General features: G+C 36.0%; 2 protein-coding genes across 6 annotated transcripts; both read left to right on the plus strand.

Moving 5' to 3' along the window:
* Nucleotides 1–5434, plus strand: Usp20-33 (Ubiquitin specific protease 20/33). Its single transcript, XM_046617474.2, has 4 exons — nucleotides 1–1185; nucleotides 1849–3061; nucleotides 3160–3431; nucleotides 3692–5434. Exons 1-4 carry the CDS (start codon nucleotides 216–218, stop codon nucleotides 3994–3996), a joined length of 2760 nt encoding a protein of 919 aa, XP_046473430.1. The 5' UTR covers nucleotides 1–215; the 3' UTR covers nucleotides 3997–5434.
* Nucleotides 5435–6444: 1010 nt separating this feature from the next.
* On the plus strand, nucleotides 6445–15246 carry VGAT (vesicular GABA transporter). Of its 5 annotated transcripts, XR_011176609.1 has the most exons (7): nucleotides 6445–7356; nucleotides 7834–8135; nucleotides 8307–8436; nucleotides 9261–13141; nucleotides 13629–13769; nucleotides 13908–13998; nucleotides 14985–15246. XR_011176609.1 is itself a non-coding variant. In XM_046617476.2 (5 exons), the coding sequence occupies exons 3-5, from the start codon at nucleotides 7861–7863 to the stop codon at nucleotides 10443–10445; spliced, it is 1590 nt and encodes a 529-aa protein (XP_046473432.1). In that variant the 5' UTR covers nucleotides 6445–6786; nucleotides 7256–7356; nucleotides 7834–7860; the 3' UTR covers nucleotides 10446–13157. The 5 variants fall into 5 exon arrangements, 4 of the variants coding, with proteins under 4 accessions (XP_046473432.1, XP_046473431.1, XP_046473433.1 ...); XM_046617476.2 differs by lacking the exons at nucleotides 13629–13769; nucleotides 13908–13998; nucleotides 14985–15246 and having other exon boundaries at nucleotides 6445–6786; nucleotides 7256–7356; nucleotides 9261–13157; XM_046617475.2 differs by lacking the exons at nucleotides 13629–13769; nucleotides 13908–13998; nucleotides 14985–15246 and having other exon boundaries at nucleotides 9261–13157.
* The last annotated feature ends 19 nt before the right edge of the window (nucleotides 15247–15265 follow it).

Genomic DNA, 15265 nt, shown 5'->3' on the forward strand with positions numbered 1-15265 from the left:
TACTTATCTCGAATGACAATCATTTTCGTGGTCTATCATCGGAAGAGTCGCGATGGATTATGCAGGTTAGAAAACGGCGAAAAATGTCAACATGAAACGTCTCATTGTAAATTAGTAACGAATTTGATATAACAGGCCAGAAAAAACTTAGAAATAACTCACGAATATCTATTCAAAGTTTCATTTTCCCATTTAAAACTCCGGGAATATCGCAAATGCCTCTCGTCGCAAGAAATTGTCCGCACATAGCCAAGCATGGGGATCTGTCAATCCTCGAATCGTTGGCTACGCAAAAGGAGAAATTCTTCAAGTGTAACGATTGTGATAATGACGGGCCAAATTTGTGGTTCTGTCTGTTTCCCAATTGCAAGTGGATTGGTTGTTCGACAACCCATTTAGACCACAGCACGATCCATAATACAAAATTTCCAAACCACTGCGCCCATATGAACTTGTCAACCGAGAGGATATGGTGCTACTATTGCGAGCACGAGGTCATAGCAATCCACATACCGTCCCCTCTGCAGTCGCCAAATCCGAGAGAGCCAAAATCAAGCGGTAACAAATTCTCCGGAGATGCCTGTATCGGTGTGACATTAAAATCGGATAACTCGGAGCTGCATCAGTCCTTGATGAACAAATTCGGCAGGTCTGGAGCAAACAGAATAGACTGGGAAAAAGGTGTTCTCACCTATGAAAAATCTGGCGACTCTCCGGATAGCACAGACTCTGATGATAGCAAGGACCTCGCAGTAAAACCAAAGGGCCTTGTCGGCTTGCAGAACATTGGCAACACGTGTTACATGAATGCTGCGCTCCAAGCCTTGTCCAACGTTCCACCATTGACTCAATTTTTCTTGGAATGTGGTCTGATCGTCAATTGCATACTCAAAGATCGCAAGCCCGGCCTGAGCTTGAGCTACCTTAATCTGATTAGTGAAATGTGGAACAAAAAGACACGAGGATATGTTGTTCCTCATGGTATTTTATATTGGATAAGAACAGTTCATCCGATGTTCAGAGGCTACCATCAACACGACACACAGGAATTCTTAAGATGCTTTATGGATCAGCTGCACGAAGAACTAAAAGAACATATAGAGGATGACAGAGATCATTTATTGAGACTAAAGGGGTTTGAGGAACATTCTTCGGACGAAGAAGACACAGAGATTGATGGAACCGGTTTGTAACAGTTTCCATTTGTATATTCATTGCAGTAGAGACACATTACCTGAAAATAAATTCCCAGTGATTTTCCTGACTTGTTGCAGTTTGGAAGTCTTTAAAATATCAGCCAGCTCCGCATTGTTAAATTGTTTATGCTCTTACTAAAAGTTGGGTACCCTTAACATCTATCACGATTTCTAATATGATATTTCAGCAATACTTCATGACATTTGATAAAGTATTATTACAAATTTCTCATTTTTCATTTAAGATTATAGCTATATTTGAAGAAGAAAAAGATATTTGTCACCAAATTCCTAAATATTCAACAATCATTGACTGAAAAGTGTGTAGCTTACCCAATAAGGAACTTCATTCCTAATTGTTTCTAATTTTTCCTGTGTTTCTGGTCTGTCGCTATACTGTATCATTATTCTTTCAACTTTAACAAATAAATGGATATTTATACAAGTGAATGTTACAAAATAAGTATTACAAGGGAATATATACATATAAAATTAATTTCAATGTAATTCAAAACTCTTAGATAATATGATGAATGACTATGAACCTAATGTGAATAAGTTCACATTTTTCATTTCATTTTCAACCCGTTTACAAATATAAATTGACTGATAGTAGTCATTTATGCAGATGTGTGTTCTTAATCTGGTACAGGTTCTAGTCAATCTGATGCTGAATACGAAACCTGTGACTCGGGAGTTAGTGAGCAAAGCTCGTTGAGTGACGAGGGAGAACGCGGGACCAAAAGGCGATACTACAGGTTGTCCCAGTCAGAGAAATTGAGAAGCAAGTTCAGCAATAGCAGGAGCATGAAGAAGTCGACTGGTGATGATTCCTTCTCTCAAAATCAGAGATCGACCCCGAGCTCACCGACCAAACATCGTAACAAGAAACTAATGAAAACTAGAAGTATTATCAGCGACATATTCGATGGAAAACTTCTGAGTAATGTACAGTGCTTAACTTGTGACAGAGTTTCCAGAAGGGTTGAAACTTTTCAAGACCTCTCTCTGCCCATACCTAGCAGAGATCACATCGATATGTTGCATCAAGGATCGCTTACTCCACAAAAAGCTGGACCTTGCTCTGACGTAGTTTATGTGACCAATCAGTCGGGCTGGGTTTCCTGGTTTTGGCAATGGATGCGTTCCTGGTTTTGGGGGCCGGTTGTTAGCCTCCATGATTGCCTATCTGCATTTTTCAGCGCCGACGAATTAAAGGGTGACAATATGTACAGCTGTGAAAAGTGCAATAAACTTCGTAACGGTATAAAATTTTCAAAGGTCTTGGAACTCCCTGAGGTTCTCTGTATTCATCTGAAGAGATTTCGGCACGAACTAATGTTTAGTTCAAAGATTGCCAATTACGTTTCATTTCCTTTGGAAGGTTTAGATATGAGACCATATATGCACAAGGAATGCGTGTCAAAAGTCACCACGTATGATTTGATATCTGTAATTTGTCATCACGGAACTGCCGGAGGTGGTCATTACACATGCTACGCTTTGAACACTGCTGTAAATCAATGGTTCGAATTTGATGATCAATGCGTTACTCAAATGTCGCCGGAAACAGTTAAAAATTGTGAAGCTTATGTGTTGTTTTATAAAAAATCGTCACCTGAAATGAATCAGTTTAGAGAAAAAACTGTAGAATTGAGAAATGTATCAGCCCTGGAGCTGTCGCATTTGAATTTCTTCGTATCTCGTCAATGGATAAACAGGTTCAATACATTCTCGGAACCAGGACCCATTGACAATTCAGACTTCCTGTGTGCTCATGGAGGTGTAATTCCTGCCAGAGCACAATTTGTTGATAAAATCAGTAGGCCAATCCCACAAGAGGTGTGGGAGTATCTCTACGACAAGTGAGTATTCGCCCTGCAACAAATTAGAATTTATTTCTGGCTATGTGTAAAATGCACACTGATACAGATCAAAAACATTGATTGTGTTTTCTTTACAGATTTGGTGGTGGGCCAGCTTGCACGCATCTTTACGAGTGTCCCATTTGCGAGGAGAAACATGAATCATTGCAAAAACGGATGCGGTATGAGATGGAGGTCTTTCAACGATTAAATCACGGAGTGGATAACCCACCAGCAATATATGCATTAGCCATGGCTTGGTTACGCCAATGGCAGAGCTTTGTTAGGGGAAAAGAGACACAACCGCCAGGACCCATTGACAATACCTCCATTATCATAAATAAGAATGGTCAAAACCTCTTGAAAGCTGGTAAGATTCCCAATTAATGCCTCTGCAAAGTCTAATTGATTCTATGTCCCTCTCAATCTTGGCATATAACATACAGACTGCAGATTACGTTCACCGTATTGTATCTAAAATACTTTAATTTGAAAAGAAATTACCCTTATTAGAAGTATGTTGAACCATGTAATCCATCAATATTATAAGTTTTTGTCTTATGCAAACTCGCTGAAATCAAACCTGAGTATGTGGTTATAGTCCTAAAATTATTCTTTAATCCGTAACAGGTTCAGACTATGCCCAGATATCAGAAGAACTTTGGCAATTCTTCTTAAATACTTATGGCGGTGGCCCTGAATTAATGTTGCACTCGTGTCAACGGCCAGTATCGACACAACCGAATTCCTCCCAACATTCCTCCTCTAATCCAAACTTGATTGACCAAAATTCCAAAGCCAGTCGACAAGATGTCAAGACAATTAAAGTGAGTACAACCAGAAGTTCGGAAGTTGTGGCCCACCAAGGAAATGCCGGAGATTGTTTGATGGCCGACTCTGACACCTATCAAATGCAAGGTGACGCAAATTTCTAAAAAGTTGAAAGATTTCCAGAATTATTTTTTCCACTAAATTGTGAAATTAGAAATATTTTTCATACGAGTAATTGTTCAAAAATATAGTCAGTATAATAAACACCAACCAACAAACTTTACTTATTCACCTATTTTATCAAAGATATATTGTACGGCGAAATTCTTTAAAATCAAAGTATTCCACTGAACTGCAGATTCAATCGGTTTGTTCGTATTCAAACAAAATACAAGAATGTGATGTTTTCAGATTTCGTTTTTTAATTTCCTTTTAGATTTAATGTTCTTTTATATTTCCAATATCTGGAAACTATTCACCAAGCATTACCAATGATACTAAGTACACAAAACGTTAGTAAATAAATAATAAAACCAAGGAATGAAAAATTGTATTTATGCATACTTTAATTTAAGAGCAACAACTTCAATCGCTACACGAGTGTAATATGTTAACGAGGAAAATAAATCATATTTTTTGTTCTGCTCGAAAATAAGCTAACTACCAAAATGTGTAATATTGTTATACATACAGAGGTACAGGCTATTACCACCATAAGTATTTTTACTGTACTTCATCTGTCATTGATCGCCAGTAGTACAAATATACATTTGATCAATTTATTCCTTTCTTTCTATTCCCCATGTATCTAACACATGAAGCACCGGCAATTTTTTCAAAAAACGCAAAGTCATTCCTGGTTTGTGTGAAGTTGTGAATGAATTTTTATTCAAAATAAAATCATAATTATGCCTCGACGACCTCTCGAGACGCAAGTGATAATCAGTAAGGCTGATCAATGAAGGGAAGACATTTTAGAGGCAGAAAAAAAAATAGAGTTGAAATCAGTTGATTTTCAAAATTAGTAAGAATGTTAGGTTTTGCTTGAATCTAAAGCCCCTTCTCGTATTTTTTCAAAACCGATTTTCGTAATCGTAAATAGAAAGTGTCAGAAATTTTAGTCTAATGTATCTTACAAAATTTTATTTCACTCTGTGTAGTAAATAAATTATTATTATCTCGAGAATACAAATAATAATTAATGAATACAATCAATTATAATCATAGAGTTATGAAGTGGTAAATTTACAACAAGAAAAAAATGTATTATATCAACTAAATAATTGTTGTTGTACAAATTAATTTATCAACTTACACCAGCGACATAGAATTTGAAAAATCACTATGCAACGTGACCGTATGACATTTTTGTTTAAAACGATTCTGAATGGTTATTGATTATTATGTTACTGTTGTTGTTGTTGTTATTATTATTAATAGATATTGTATGTAATTAATAAATAGCGATATGGTATTTTTTAAATACGTATACGTTAAGTAGTGGGGTGGTTGGGATCTCACTATTACGACATATTAAGATTGTAAATTTCTTATTAATTATTAATAAAAAGTATAAATCACATGTACCATATACAAAATAAATTACGAAGTTGGCTGAATTATTAATTCAAATAATTTTTAGTTACATTTAATATCTGAGGTCAACTGCACGTTCAGAAATCATCTAAATCAACAATAAAATTCTTCATCCATTTCGGGAAAAAAAGTTTACACAGACGTCACTAACATTACGAGCTTGTGAAACTGGTTAAAAAAATGTTTAAGTAACTGAATTGTACACGTCGGCCTGTGGGCTGTGATTGGAAATCACCCTTGGCGAAACCAGAACCGTGGTTAATCCGATTTTAAAGTTTTTTACTTTCCTTCTATCTCTATAAATGGGAAAGCAAGAGTAGATTTGGAGGCTTTCTATTTCTAAGTTGAGGAATAAGTATTTTCTATAATGTCGCTATTTTGCCCATTACGCGCATCGTTATTTAGCCCTTGCTTAATTGTTGAACGAATGGTTGGTATTTTAGCTGGAAATGAGTTAGGAAGTTTCCACATAATAATATATTTTTACGCGAATTTTTTAGTGGTGTATTTTATTTGATGTAATAAGATTAATTAAACCCCTTTTAAAAATTCCCTATAAAATATTACCTACGATTACATTATGCATTCCTATCTATAATTGGAGTTACAAGGAATGTTATAGTATCTGATTAGACAGCATTTTCATATTTAAAAAGAACGACTTTGAACGGGAAACTTGTCGAAGCCTACATAATTATATAATGATTTGTATAGTTTGAGGAGAAATTATATCGTATGTATGGTTGTCTTCAGTACGCCAAAGCAGCTTCAACGCGTCGCGTGAATTAACATAAATGTCAAAGAAACAACGTCATATGATACGGACGTAAAGTCTTGAAATGGAAATGGAATGTCGGCGATAAATAATCTCCGTTTCGAAGGATCTACGCGATTTGGCAATGAGTTGAATCGTGGTAAAACTCCGACGCTTGCGTTCCTTGACGCAGGCGATCCAGACTTGCGCGAAAGATGCGCAGCATGCGTCGGAAAAGGAGCACATTGATCGAGCCGGACGCCATCAAGGGATCCTGACACACTCCGATCCCAATCCCCAAACACCGACACACCACCCCCAGTCAATGCCGCGATTCAAACTACGAGATTAAAGACTTCTAACTCGTAATAGAAAACGCGGCTAGCCATGCGGTATCGCACCAGTACATAGCTAGGCGTTAATTTGTAAAAATAAACTTTTTTTTCAAAGTGCCTATGATAATTCATTTAGTTTAGTGGTATAGAAGTCACCGACCGTTGAAGCTGGAAAAATATCGTAGACGATTCAACGCGCTTCAAGTTTTTATTGTTTCACGCAAAATAAAAAAAAAAATATAAAAAAAAAAAGAAAGACAAACTGATAAGTAAGCTGCACATTTAATATTAGACGTATAATATATTGTACTACGGGAACTGTGTAAACACATTTAACGTAATTTAATGAAACCCTATTCGTTTTGCTTTCCTACAAACAAGAACAGGAATATGAACGTTCAAATGCACCGAATCTTAATACAATTGGATGTTTTTCACGTTTCTTGTCGCTAGTGCCGTTTAGAATTTCCATTCGAATTTCATTGTAGACGGAATTATATGGTAGCATTTACTCCCGAAGTTGATACGTCTAGGTGATGTACAGCATCGTATATTCATCTTAGACGAATCTCTATCCAAATCTTGATATTATACTAATTTCAAACGACTTTGCATGCCAACAATGTATCGTGTTCTAAATTGTTTTCCTCGTGAATTGCAAGTGAGATTAATTTCTGAACACGATGAATTACAGCTTTAGCGTGCGGTTCTATCGAATAATTTTGACATTTGTTAAAGCTAGGCGATAAAAAGTGACTCTATGCCCAAGGTGATTTGCCATTCGCATTAGGCAATAACAAATTTATAACTAGGTGAAATTTCGTGTTGCTTCCGTTTTGGTAAGTAAAGTTTTCTTCACGTAAAGATCATGTCGATCGTAAGTTCAGAAAAGATGCTATCTGTTGCGATATGTAATCATTGATCTTTCGGTGCCGGGACCGACCTATATATAAACAGACGGATTTTTTGAGGGTGAATCGTTCGAGCAACAATACCAATAATAACAAATAAATGTAAAAATTTATCGAAACGGCAAAACACGAGATGAAGAAAATGGATTCGAATGGATATTTCTGAAATCTTATGATCATTATATTTAGCTTCCACCGATACTGATTATCTTTCACGCTAAAAGCTTCTCGTACTTTACAGAGTTATAATTATTGTCGTTTTTATATACTCTGGTATAAATACAATAAAAAATTAGTATACAGTAAGAATTATACGTAAATGCAGCATACGATGATGAATTTGATTATAACTCTCTAAAGTCGACAGTACACAAGTAATATCGTAATAATTGTTGAATTCTACAGGAATAATAAAAACACAAGGATAAAGAAATGGCAAATTTTCGGGGATTTTATATACCTCCAATTGGTGCGACCATAAACGTCGCCTGGGAGACTCTGAAGGCGAAATGGCCGGAAAGCAGCCCATGCATGGAACTGATACGCGGCACTGGCGGGGGTCAGTCGCAAGGTCAACAAAAGCAATTCGAACAGTTTAACGAGGGTCGTGACAACACCGAAATGACGGCAATGAATGGCGAACACCCTTACGCGGAACAAAGTATCGGCGGGATTGCGGAAGACTCTTTCAGCTACCAGCGCAGCAAGTGAGTTCAAAGCTCATGTTCATAAAAGCAGTAATTCTCTTCGCCCGTCTATATTTCAAAATTTTAAGTCACCGTTATTCAAGTCTGTGGATGAATTCAAATCCATGTAATGTCAATATTTCGCGAACATGTTGCTCCCGAACGGTAATATTTAAAATTTGTCATATGCAGCGACAAACCGAGAGGCGGAAGCACAAGCAGCGGCGGCTTCAGCGAATATGATGACGGTGGGGAATTTGGGGCTCCCGGAGTCAAGATCAACGAATGGCAGGCAGCCTGGAACATCACAAATGCGATCCAGGTAAAAATATTCCTGAATTTGGCTCTTATTTCTTACAAGTATTCAGAAACGAAGTTGGAAAATGCTAGATGATTTAAAAAAAAAAAAAAAACTATTTGAATCGGATGACATTCAGTTGCGTCGACTCTCGTAGAACTTCGCGGTTGACCTTCGCATTGACGTTAAAAAATCGACAGTAATTTGTTAACTTTTCTCGCATCGAAACGTGTTGGTGAATATTTCTGCACAAGGATCGAACAGTATCTGGTAGAAATGTGAAATTCCGATATAAGTTAATTCTGGTAGACTTTCAGTACAAGGAATGTCTACTCGACAAAACTCTAATCAAAATCAACAGAAAATGTTTATTGATTGCAATTATTTTTCTAAGCTGCTGTTTAAAGAAAAAACCTTCAATTATTTCTTTTAACTGTTTGAGATAGACCGATTATTGAAGATGTAACAGATCAGGAGCGCGAGAATGAAACAGCTCCGATGATTATATATACAAACTTATCATTAAGCTGCCTACGGATTTTTATTTCTATAATTCTGACGAAACTGGGGCGTCAAGAAAACGGAAAGAACCGCGATTTACGCAATTTCACATTTCACGCACGATTCTTTAGGCCAATTACCTCGACACTTGATTTTCACCAAGAAACGAATGTTTCAATATAATTCCAATACTACGTTGCTTTGCGATTGCTCTGAAACTTAAAAAGGATAGCATTATTATTAAACAACAAATAGTGTGTCTATCTTGAAAAAAGCTCTCGCAAAGGTCAAACGTCGTCAAATTTTGCATTCTTACCCCGCATAATTAAAGGACTACCAATTCTTAGGGAATGTTTATCGTGAACTTGCCGTTCGCCGTGCTTCGCGGCGGTTACTGGGCAATAGCCGCGATGATTGGAATCGCCCACATTTGCTGTTACACCGGCAAGATACTGGTCGAATGTCTCTACGAGTTGGACCCTGCAACGGGGCAGCGTGTCAGAGTGCGAGATTCGTACGTGGCAATTGCCAAGGAATGTTTCGGGCCAACGTGGGGAGCGAGAGCAGTGAACATAGCTCAGATAATCGAGCTACTGATGACGTGCATCCTCTACGTCGTAGTATGCGGTGATTTGATGATCGGTTCTTTTCCCGAGGGAGCAATCGACACCAGAAGTTGGATGATGCTCATCGGTATATTCCTCATTCCGTTGGGATTCCTGAAATCCTTGCAGCACGTTTCGGTTCTGAGTTTCTGGTGCACCATGGCCCACTTGCTGATAAACGCGATAATCGTCGGCTACTGCATCCTCGAGATCAGCGACTGGGGATGGTCGAAGGTTAAGTGGGACATAGACATGAAGAATTTCCCAATATCGCTGGGCGTAATAGTCTTCAGCTACACCTCTCAAATATTTCTTCCAACCTTGGAAGGAAACATGATCGACAGGTCAAAGTTCGACTGGATGATCAACTGGAGTCACATAGCGGCAGCAGCGTTCAAATCTCTATTCGGATGGATATGCTTCCTCACGTTTCAGACGGACACGCAACAAGTGATCACCAACAACCTTCACTCCCCAAGTTTCAAAGGTCTGGTCAATTTCTGCCTCGTCATCAAGGCCGTCCTCTCTTATCCTTTGCCGTATTACGCCGCCTGCGAACTCCTCGAGCGCGCCTTCTTCAGAGGTAGACCGAAGACCCCTTTCCCAACCATCTGGACCGTAGATCGCGAGCTCAAGGTCTGGGGATTGGCCTGGCGCGTGGGCGTCATAGTCTTCACTATTCTAATGGCGATTTTTATCCCACACTTTGGCATACTGATGGGATTCATCGGGTCCTTTACTGGCACCATGTTGTCGTTCATCTGGCCTTGCTATTTTCATTTGAAGCTGAAAAGAAACTCCATGGAATGGGGCACGGTCGCTTACGACTGCTTTATCATTTTTCTAGGCATTTTATTCGGCGTTATCGGCGTTTACGATTCCGGGTCAGCTCTCATCGAAGCCTTCGAAATTGGCCTACCGTTTTAGGTCATTTTAACGCATAGCTACATACATTATCTTTTTATTAATATAAGGAGACACCCTTTACTTACGCGCACATGTTCTAGTCACATTTAGGCCACGTGAATGTCGATCACAGACAAACATAATATAACGTACATATCGATTATACCGTACTAGATCCAGAAGCAATGTTCTACGGAACCATATCAGAGTAATTTTTGAAACTCGATATTTCATCGATATTAAGTCCTACCTATACCTTGGGTGGTAAAATGAAATTGATAAAGTGTTCTAAACCTAATTTACAGCTTCTAGATCTTACGACTAGCTTATCCTACACTTATGCAACAAGCAGTGATCGTGACAATATTCCAGAACGTATGTACCTATACATATACATATGTATTATATATAAATCACTGTCTTCCAATGTTAAAACTGTACAAGTATATATATGTTATTCATTGTTGAGTAGAATTCTGTATTTTATAATAATGATTAGGAAACATAATTTTTACGCACAATTTATAATTACTCATACGAGGTGAGTCGAAACAAACCCCTGCTGCATATTGATTGTGATGCTGATATTGAATTTGATATGAGATCAAAGAACACCGATTGTCAACGACTTATGAAAACTTGAAAGAGTATATTTGTTTCCTAACGCTGCTTCGCCAATCGAGTTCGATCAATTTTCTATCAAAGTCTATAATACCTGGAATTCAAAGTTGAGATTTAATGGTATTGAAAAAATTAAAAGATAAAAAGACCTCCAAGTAATAACTTCCCTTAGTTCACCTCGTAAATGAGTAAGCATAAATAGAGTAGGTGCAGTAAGATATTTATACTCAAGTGATCCAATGTCTTCCAAAGGTCTGAGAAATCAAAGTTAGATTTTATTTACACTGTGAACCGTGACTGTATCAATTATATACATATAACATTTTTGAATCACGTGGTAATGATTTACTGTCGATATCTATACGGTAACAACAATATCACACGTTACTATTCAACTTTCATTGTTACTGTTCTTGTTATTATTACGGTGCAATAACGGTTGTACTTTTTCTTATCACCGAGGAGTTATTATAAATATACGATATACACATAGATATAATATACAGTAGGCTGATCAAGCTAATGATCATACTGACAAAAACCATATAAGAGTTTGTGTCTCTAAATATATGGATATATATATATATACATATAATACATTAATCAATTAATCGTAAACCAAGTCTTCCAACGATGTCTTCCAGAATGACGAATAATTGTATATCATACAATATACTTTGTTCATAATAATAATAATAATAATAGTAATAATATTAAAATGACCCCTGTAAACGTATATAAAAAGTAGTTTCATATGAAAAATGCGATCGTACTTCACTGAGCAGTTTCACTACGCGTCTATAAAAAATACGTTGGCCTGAATACGAAATAAAATTGGTTAGAAAATAAAGTATTATACATTATACCGCATTACGTGTCGGTTGTGTATAGATCGCCCGGTGGAATTAAAATATATGACAATTCAAACCGGTGAATGTAACAATCTGCATAATGAATTTGATTATAAGATTTTACTACGTACAAAATAATAAAAAATAAACAACAGCTTAAAATTTATATCCAATAAAATTAAATTGAAAAATGTTTTAAAGAATGTAAAAAATCAAAGTCATACCATTCTTTTATTCACTTCCGAAATAAAAATTTTTAAGCCAAACGGAAAACGGAACAAGGAATTCTGAATTTTCGTGAAAATCAAGAAAAATTTCGATTCACGTCGCTTCGTTTCTTGTTTCAAATTTGAGCCTAAAGTAAAATGTTACGATAGATAGCGAATCGGGTGTTTTTATAATTGAAATTTTTTCTTTTGAGTTTACAACGCGTAATTTAATTTGCTCTCTGAAATATCGATTGGCCAATACTACCGTATCATGTACGTATCTAAGTGTAAAATATGATAAGATTTAAAAACTGAGAAAAAGAATATATTGAGATGATTATTAATAATGTAACAAAAAAGTTACATTTCAAAACGTAAGCGATTAGAAAATTAATCAAACGAAATATTTTATTTATAGGTTCGATCAACTTTCGTAGGTGAAATTTATTGTAGACATCATTCCATGACGGTCTATCCTCTGGACTCGATCGGTCAAAAAATGGACTTGGTTTTTTGTTTACCCGTTACTATTATTCTTTCTCTTTCTTTTTACTAACATTTGAACGTACCACAAAATCCCGCTGCGTTTTGAAATGAAATTCATAAACGTTATAGCTACATAGTTATATAAAAAATTATGGTGTAAAGGGCTTCCATATTACAAAAAATATACGAATGAAATTTTATTGTGCGGATTTGAACAACTTTATTGAATCATATAACGTATACTGTATACAATTATATGTATACACTTTTATTGTTCAAAGTAGCAAACCTAAGCATACAAATTATATGTGCGTTGATATTAATTTTTAAAACATCGACAATAACGAAGAGTATACATCACACATGATATATAGTAAGATGTTAGCTCCCGCTGTTATATAATGTCTTTATCGAAACAGTCAATATGTAACATGTATATGTGCAGTGTATCACGCGCAAATTATCGATACTTGTGTAAATGAGTATTATTATAAGTCTAGATAAATGAATCACGCATCTATATGTGAAGAAAAAAAATTATACAATATGTGTGCGTATGCAGGTGATACTTGACTACATTTTAATGTGTTTCATCCCGAAATCATAGAGAAGCATTTGAATTGTACAATGGAATTTATTACAGTTAAATTATTAACCTGACGCGATTGAAATACCGTATTGCATCGATTGAACTTTAATATTCAGCATATTTCTTCAGAATTGAATTATGAGAAGCTTGTTGTTCGATGGTATTTATTTGCGCACCTAATAGTTGCTCTGTCTCAGAAGAAAATAAGTATGGCCAATGACGCGGTTAAGTGATAAACTTAGTCAGCTAGGCAGACAAAAGGTTCACACCTTTCTCCATACACGGTAAAAACATGGAAATTTTGATTTTAGTCACAACTCGAATGCTGCACGAATCATTAGAAGGATGTATGTGTAACCATTTCAGTGGTAATGAAAAAAAAAAAAAAAAACTTTCACTTGAGCGAGAATAAACACCAAATGAAAGAAAAGTCGGTATTTTTTCACAGTTGGACATTTACGAATAAACAGTAAGTGAGGTATTTCGTAGAAATCAGTCATGCTCCAGAAACGACAGATAGTTCTATAAAACACGTTTAAGCGGCGAATTATTCAGTTCACCGAATACTGTCAGGATGAAACTACTACAGGTACGTGTTAATGTTTTAAACAAAAAGTAGTTGTAGTATTACTAAATTATTAAGTTGTATCGAACAAATTGCGTTTAAATTGAAAACGCCGTAAAGATTATAAAACGTAAGCCCTACGTATTTTTCATATCGTTACAGAATATGATATACGTATTGCTGTTATGCAGCAGTTTCGCTGCCTTCTCCGTAGTGGCGAGAAAATCAGGCGATGGTCAAAGAGAGAAAACAGGTATGTGAGATTAGTTTACGAAATCCCGATATTTCACACGGAATATCATCATTTTTATACAGTTGTATGATAATATATGAAGCGAAGAAAGTGTAATTGAATTGTAACGTCAAGGATGAATGGGCCATGAAGTCTGAATAAAAATTTGATAAAAATGAGAATACCGTTTCGAAAATCTTCAGAAAAGTTATATATGCCAGTGACGGTCAATACGAACGAAACAATATCCCTACTTTGTGAAAGATATCAATCCGAACAAATTAGAACATTCAAAATGATCAAACTTTTGTGTTGTTGAACCGGCTTGTGTTCACTGTTTACCATCAAGATCTCCAGAAGCCACAAGCGAAAAATTTACAAAATAGTTATCTCCAGAGTGGATAAAGATAAATTTATCTAAGTGCGACATAATATGTATCGAAAATTACATTTTCGCGTTACAACTGTACTTAATTGTAAAATTTCCTGGATGTTATTCCGGAAAATGTGTGGGAATCTGGTCAGTGAATAAAATGAGCTCAAAAACACTAAAATGGGATAAAGAAGCACCGAAGTTTAACCATTTCGAACGATCTGATTACAAAACCGTTTCTCAAATTGTTGATATTGGCTTATCTTGTTCAAATTCGCTCAGATCCATTTCTATTACATATATATATGTATGGGATGTTGTTTCATCCTTGTCCACTATCAACGGTGCAAATAACATTGCTGGAGATTTTTTAAGCGGTTTTTTCTCTTATTCTAACTTTATATTCAGACGGTGCTACCAATTCATAGTTAATTACTGGCATTCATCGTGTAATGATTAACTACGCGGATATAATTGTACGGTATTTATTTTCGTTTCAAACCGACGGTTCATGCCTATACAGTTGAGTAGCTAATATAAACAATAAGTTCAGATTACGGATAATATTGCTGCTGGTAAGATTGAAAGAGTAAAATATTAATCTGTTAAAAAACTTACTTTGATTTGTTTACAGATATTTCTCGAGTAAAAATCAAAGTGTTTCGAGGACCAAATCAAGAAGAGATGGGTAAAAAATTCGCTTCGTGGGGATTTTGGGTGAAGCAGCCTAGTGGCAATTAGAAAAAAGGGCTGAGCATTTCCATTAATTCCTTGTAGTACGTTTAAAATAGGTATTACAGATTGTATTTTTCTTATGATATCTGTTACCGTTGACATTGTACTACATTGTTTCAAAGTTTTTAAAATATAGAATAAAATTATCAGTTTTAATAATATATTAGCTTTAAAACTCTC

Source organism: Neodiprion pinetum, chromosome 3, assembly GCF_021155775.2.
Source record: "Neodiprion pinetum isolate iyNeoPine1 chromosome 3, iyNeoPine1.2, whole genome shotgun sequence".
Taxonomy (NCBI): Eukaryota; Metazoa; Arthropoda; class Insecta; order Hymenoptera; family Diprionidae; genus Neodiprion; species Neodiprion pinetum.